General features: G+C 30.7%; 1 protein-coding gene across 1 annotated transcript; it reads left to right on the top strand.

The window, feature by feature from the left end:
* The first annotated feature begins 2,820 nt into the window (after positions 1-2,820).
* Positions 2,821-3,684, top strand: LOC149197236 (protein BIG GRAIN 1-like B). Its single transcript, XM_089408612.1, has one exon. It carries the CDS (start codon positions 2,821-2,823, stop codon positions 3,667-3,669), a length of 849 nt encoding a protein of 282 aa, XP_089264738.1. The 3' UTR covers positions 3,670-3,684.
* The last annotated feature ends 3,572 nt before the right edge of the window (positions 3,685-7,256 follow it).

The following is a 7,256-nucleotide window of genomic DNA, read 5'->3' as shown; positions in this document are numbered from 1 at the left end:
AATGAATAACCGTGCAAATTTTCTATGTATTTTCTGATTTCACGTTTGGAATAAGAGCCAACAAATTTAATTTTTAAAAAGCTTTCAATTTTAATTTTGAATTCACCTTTAATTTCATTTCATTTTAAAATTTAAAGCTTTCAGATGGTTTCACGTTTGGAATGAATAATGGATGGACAATTGAATTTCTGAAAGCTTTCAATCTTAATTGACGAGGGAGAATGTTAAGAAGATTTTTAATTTGAAGTGAGCATCTTCTAACCTCACGGAAAAGAGTGGACACATCTCGTTTCGTTCTTCTACGTCATTTGAAGCCGTAGCGTGAGGAAGATCGTTCCATTTAGAAATTAGGGATAGCCCGAGGGTCGAGTTAATGTATACCATGATTATTATATATATTCTAAATTAGAAAAAGAAAAGGGTATACACATTTCCAAGTCATTTCCAATTTGCCCAATTTGTGATTTCAGATTTGAAGTCTACAATGATTATTAATACATATTCTGATTTAGAAAAAACAAAGTGTCAACGCATTTTAAGTCATTTCCAATTTGTGATTTTTGAAAAATTATTCTCTGTGCCCGTCCTTTTGCCTTTCTCATTTAAAAAGGAATTATAATATACAAATGGATTTAACGCAACAGATTTGGAAAAGTCATTCCATTTTCTTGTTAAATGAAATTTCTAGTCATGTTATTCCTTTCTTTTTTTTAGATAAAAACATGGTATAAAATTAAGTTATTCTATTTTCTTGTTAAATGAAATTTTTGGCCATATTTTTCCCTTTCTTTTTCAAATAATAACATGGTATAAAATTGTATTGAGGTTAAGAGTTATTTAGTTATTTTTATTTTTAATTACATTTAATATAAAGAATTAAAATTAATGTAAACATTTATTTAATGTTTTTTATTTATTTTTAAATAAGAAGCATATTTTAAAATTGTATTTAGATTAATGAGATATTTTGTTATTTTTAATTATGTTCAAAATAAGGAATAAGGAATGATAATTAATGGATATATTTCATGAATACCTATAATAATTATGTTATATATTTTAATATTTTATTAGAAATAAATATTCAATTGGGATTATCTTACATGCTTCACTAGAACTATTATTATTGTTAGTTTGATGAATATTGTTGTAATGACTTGATTTTGAAAAAGCACCCTTGAGCTAATATAGTTGTGGATTATTTCTTGGAAGCTCATAGACAACCAATTTCTACTCTCTCTTTTTAATGTCTTATTATAAATAATCAATAAATAATTTACTTAGTATTTAAGGCAACTGAGTTATGAATTAAAGTAAGTAAAGGTGTAGATTTAATTATATTAGATATGGACACCTCTTTCTCACACACACACGCGCGCGCGCACACACATATATCATTTTCTTTCTTTTTTTTTAAATCTATATTAAATATGGAATGTAGAAAATTGTACACATATATATTAATTTTTCCATAATTATATGGATTTTGAATTCTTTTTAAATGATATTTTTTAAGAAGAAAGTATAAGATAATTGTTTGTATTGCTGCAATATTTCCATTTAAATGAGGAATAAATACGTAAAAATTGTGGACAAGGAATATAATTGTGAGGCTAATTTCACAAAGAAAATTGATTGTTTTTTATTTTTAAAATAATGAAATTAGAAAAAACCAAACCTTATATGTAAAGAATTGGTGCAACATTTCAAACTATTAACATAATGAATATTTATATTTTTTACCATGTAGAGCTCACTATGAAGTAAGTCAAAATATAATCTCTCAAGGTAATTATCTAGTAGCTCAAAACTTAATTTTTCATTAAATTTATAAGAGAAACATTCATCATTGGATTTTTACATTAATAATTTTATGGAAAGAAAAACAAAATATAAATTAATATCTCTTTTACAAATTACAAATTTGTTATTTATATAAACACATATACGTATGCTTGTAATTTCACCAATTATGAATATTTGTAACATGTTGTATTAGTTCAATTATGAATATTTGTAACATGTTGTATTATTTTGTCTAGACAAAACATATTGAAGAAAAACATGTTGATTATGTTTTATGCATTCATAACATTAAAGGGGTCGACCTCCAAGCCTGCCTAGACCCCGACCTCTAACATCAAGGTGGGACTAGTGCCAAGGAGAATAGAGGGATTAGAATACCATTAAGAAATTTGTTATTGTTGATTGGGAGAGCTGCCTAGGCATCATTGTTGAAGGACCAAAGTTCTAAGGCACCTCCTGGTGGTTCAAGATTCCTCATAAGCACCTGAGTGATTCTTCCAAAATCAAATAGGTTCATCAACCAGAAGCTTCCAGTGGTTTCTTCAGCCTCATAGGCAGATCTTGCTCTCAAAAACTAATCACTAGCAAGCCTCCTGGGAGGCATTTCACTATGCAAAGAACTTCATCTCACTTTCAAGAGAAGAGAGCCCATTAGCAACAAGGTTCAATACTATTGTCAAAATGTCTATGGGTATACGTAAGATACGTTCATATATAGAACTTGTGCATGTACGAAAGATGTGCATATACGGAAGTCACATAAATTTTCTATATGTGCATCTTATGTATTGCATATCTTCCATATATGCAAAACTTTTGTATATGTGCATATCTTTTGTATATGCACCGATACGGAAGAGGCACATATATATGGAATATATGCGCATATAGAGAAGAAACACATATACAAGTGATTCCACCTCCAACTACCCATATTTCTCTTCAGATGCAGAATCTCTCTGCAGACAAACTTCATCTATTGCTACTGCTAAAATAGAAAGAAATTTACATCATATGGGTTTTGAAGACAGAGCAGGGAAATGGGCTGTTGGTGGAAAATGCACTCGAGCTTTACATGGAAAATCATCTGTTAGAGATGGGGATTTTTGTTCTACGGAGAAGCCTTTCATCCCTGTAGATTATCAGGCTAATTTAAAGTCAAACTCTCAAGCTCGGAAGGATTTCAAGAAGCCAACTTCTCCAGGCAGGAAGCTCGCAAATTTTCTCAATTCGCTGTTTATGGCTGGTAGTACCAAGAAATTGAAGCTTTCATTATTTTCGTCTGTAAGTGACTCCAATTCATATGATTCTTCTAAGAAAAAACCCACCTCTGTTGACTCATCTTCTTCTTCAGTACAATCTAGGCCATGTTTGAGTAAAACATCTAGAGGATCGAAGAACAGTAGTGGGATGAGTCAAAGATCTATGACTTTCTATCCAACAAGTGGAACTTTGGATGAGGACTCTAACCCCTCTGGGGACAAGTATCTCCATAAGTTGAATCCTATTAATAATCTACATACATATCCATCTATAGATGCATACAAGCTTTCACTGCTCAGCAAAGAATTGCAATTTCATATTCTTGAGGAGGACTGGCATGCAGCAGCAACAAAGGACATAATTACTAAGTATCAAAAATCAAGGAGCATTATGGAAGTTGTGGTAATTAAGGGTCTTGACAAACAAGACGAAGAGGAGGAAGACGATGACGATGTCAGTTGTTCAAGTTCTGACCTGTTTGAGCTGGAGAATTTGGCAGAAATCGACATGAACATGAGCGTGTACCAAAAAGAGCTTCCTGTTTATGAGACTACTCATTTGGAGACCAATAAAGCCATTGCAAGGGGATTGATTGTTTGATGAAGAAATAGTGCTCTGTAATCCCTAATATAATAATCTTGACATTGGTAACGCAGTGTCTGGCAAAGTTGCAGGTTCTATGAAAATTTCAAATTTTTACAAACTCGCATGCATAAATTGCGTAAGCTTTGGTAAATAGAGGTTTTTAGTGACAACCATCGATTATACTCTGCACCCATTATGTATGATATGAATAAACAACATCTGCTTGTTGTTACTAGATGCCATTGAGCCATCTTATCTCATGGAACTTGCCATAATCCTATGGCTGGTCTGAGGGCAGGTTGCTTATTTGTAAACTGACAGCTGGTCTGGGGCAGGTTGCTCAGGATCTAATTTCTAAGTTGACAGCTGGTCTGAGGGCAGGTTGCTTAATTCTAAGAAGACACTAAAAGTGTCTGATAGGTGACCGTGATTTTGGCACAAGTAGAATCAGCCATTGTGGTTGTGTAATGCCATACAAGCAATATTAGTGTGGCACAGCTAGACTCAGCCATTGTGGTTGTGTAATGCCATACAAGCAATATATATGCATGTAGTGCAGATATAGATATACAATGCTTCCTGTTCAGATATTCCACACTATATATCTCTGCTTATATAGTCAAATAATCGTTATATAGCTGGGTGCATATTGTTAGCAGGGTTGTCAAGGTTTTAGCATGACCATCTCTGGTTGAGACAGAAAACATAACTGGAAATCCAAGAAATAAAAAGAGCAATGATGTGGCTAATTACTTATGCTCTTATTATTCATTCTATTTCCCAAATGTCCTTCACAATAATCATCCATAGAATTTGCAATATAGAAAGTGAATACATTCTTATAAATCCCTGGACATCTTATTATTTTTGCAACCACCAAAAATTTACTAATAAATAGCAAGATTATTGATAAATGAGAGGTTTGAAAACATTAGAACTACTTTTACATTTTAAAATGTAACAAAAAAGGGTTAAAAAATGCTAGGTAAACTATTCCAGAAATCATTAATGGTATGAATGCAAAAGCAAAAGACATTATAGAAACATTATATAAGTCACTATAAACATGGAAACATTAAAACAAGAAATTAATGTAAACTCTTTAGGGTTTTTTATACCATTTTTTTTTTCATTATCATTATTAGTTGTAGTTTGATGAGCCTGTAGAGTGGTGACATAGAGTCATTTTTTTTATCAGTTGATTGTATTCTAATTTTTTATTATTTTTATATTTTTCAAAGTAGTTTTTTCTTGGTTTGTTTTTCTACATCATTAAATGTATAATTATGATTATTCAAGATTACTACAAAGTTATCAAAGTCGATCTATTTGAAAGATATTTTTTTCGTTTGGAAAGAGGATGTGCAAAGGTTCTTCTTACACCTCTTCTTTATTAGTTTGTGATAGTTTTAATTCTCATTGCTAGGCCATATTCCAAATTTCTGTAGTAGGGATTTTCTTTGGAGGGATCCCTTCTAATGGGGCCATGATTTCATGATTTTCCTTGATTAGTTGAGGGGTTAACTTAGCCAAGAGGTTCTAACTTCTCGTTGTAATCAACAAAGCATTAAATAGTTTTCTTAAGAAAGTTTTCTTCATGATCCTATTTGTCATTTGATTTTGCTGGACTCCATAAATCTAGAAAGACATTTACACTATTCTTTATTTCCCCCATCACCATTTTCCCTTTTTCCATAAAAACCTTAAATATCTATAAAAAAAATTCACTGAGGCTACCATTAACATGACACTCTTTTAACTAAGCCTTCCTTTAACACCACCTTTTGCTCTTTTAACTAAGCTTCCCTTGAGTCAAAGGAGAGCTAATCTAAAATTCTAAAGTGAGAGAACAAAAGTTGTTGTCGTGACAATGGGTGATATTCCTAAAAGGTTTATATCATATTATGCATTATGTTATGGGGCTTTTTCATGCGTGTACAATTTGAGAGATAACAAACATCTTAGAAAAGCTTATATTTTTATTAAGTTTAACAACATGAAAATTAACTCAATTAACATACAAAAATAACATGAATCATAGAAAATGATTTATAATATTGTTAAACTTAATTATATAAAATGAATATCTATATCATTAATAACTTGGAAAAAATATGTAATGTTGTTAATTTTTAATAACATTAACAAAAACCAATATTGCTAGATCTAATAACATGGAAATAATGCATATAGTAAGTGTTAAAACTTCAAGTCCATAATATGGACTTTTCAAAATTTCAAGTGTTCAAATTAAGTAGGAAATCATAAATGATGCATAATTAAAAAATTTATTAAATTTATGAAATATTATGTAGAACAAACATATTTAGGCAAAAAAGGTCTAAGGTTAGTTGTAATATATCATGGTCAAGACCAAAAAAGATGTATTAAGGGAATTAAGTGAAGCTTGCAAAATCTCAGTGCATTATCGTGCATGTATTTATATGGTATGACTTTGGATGTTAAGATAATTATTTTGTTATGAAGATAAATGTTACGATAATTAAGACATTGAAATTATTGAAGTCAATCTTTATGATCCCAGGTCAAAGCTAACCACTAGATATTAAGAAAGAAACATATTTATCTTTGAGCACGTTATACAAAAGTCAACAACATAAGTGCCCTCATACAAGATGATTAAAATGTGTCCCAATAAATGAACATTGAATTGCCTATATTTATTAAAAATGACAAGCCATGCATAAGCCTTCACAAAAATATGAGTTTGAGAAGAACTACTAACCAAGTATATGCATTTTTCTTAAGCATCACTCTGGCATTAAGATAGATGGATATAATTATCTATTTACAAGTTTAGGGTGCATAACACTAATAAATTAGAAATTGTTAATATTTGTGGAAGATGAGGAGACAAGGAGACAAATCTAATTGATGTTGCAAAACTAACAAAATTTTAGTTATATAATGAACATGCACAATATATGAAAACTTCCCTTGTGGTTGATCACTCATTCATTTGATCATGAATTAATTAACTGATCACAAAAGCTATGGATTACTATGTAAACTTGTATTAGAACTCTAACAAAGATACATTTCTATGCTTATGAATCAATTATATGAATTAAACTTAATTTATATTGAATATATAAATAATTATTTCATGGGAGGACAGGAGAATGTCAGGCAGGTTGGATCAAGTTGTGTAACATGTGTGAGGTTGAGAAATTATGAGTGTATATTGTAGCAGTTTCAGATTGTTATGGGCATTGAATGAGACTGTTTTGGAGTCATTGTCATTGGTAATGTGTATCCTTGTAATAACCTGTCTTTGAGCTTTCAAGGATCTTGATTGCATAGTATCATAAATTGCATGGCTTTCTGGGACTCGAATGAAAAGTCGATATACGGAAGATATGCACATATAAGAAAGTTAGGGATATACGGAAGATATGCGCATATCTTCTGTATATGCACAATTTCCGTATATGCGCATATCTTTCGTATATGTACAATTTCCGTATATGCGCATAGAAGATATGCACATATAAGAAAGTTAGAGATATACGGAAGATATGCGCATATCTTCCATATATTCATACACAAAAGATATGCATATATAAGAAATATACGCATAT

The sequence above is a fragment of the Pinus tabuliformis genome, chromosome 2_2 (assembly GCF_031772625.1).
Source record: "Pinus tabuliformis cultivar Carrire ecotype Pingquan chromosome 2_2, CPIR1, whole genome shotgun sequence".
NCBI classification, from domain to species: domain Eukaryota; kingdom Viridiplantae; phylum Streptophyta; class Pinopsida; order Pinales; family Pinaceae; genus Pinus; species Pinus tabuliformis.
This window is presented reverse-complemented; position numbering and strand designations above follow the sequence as displayed.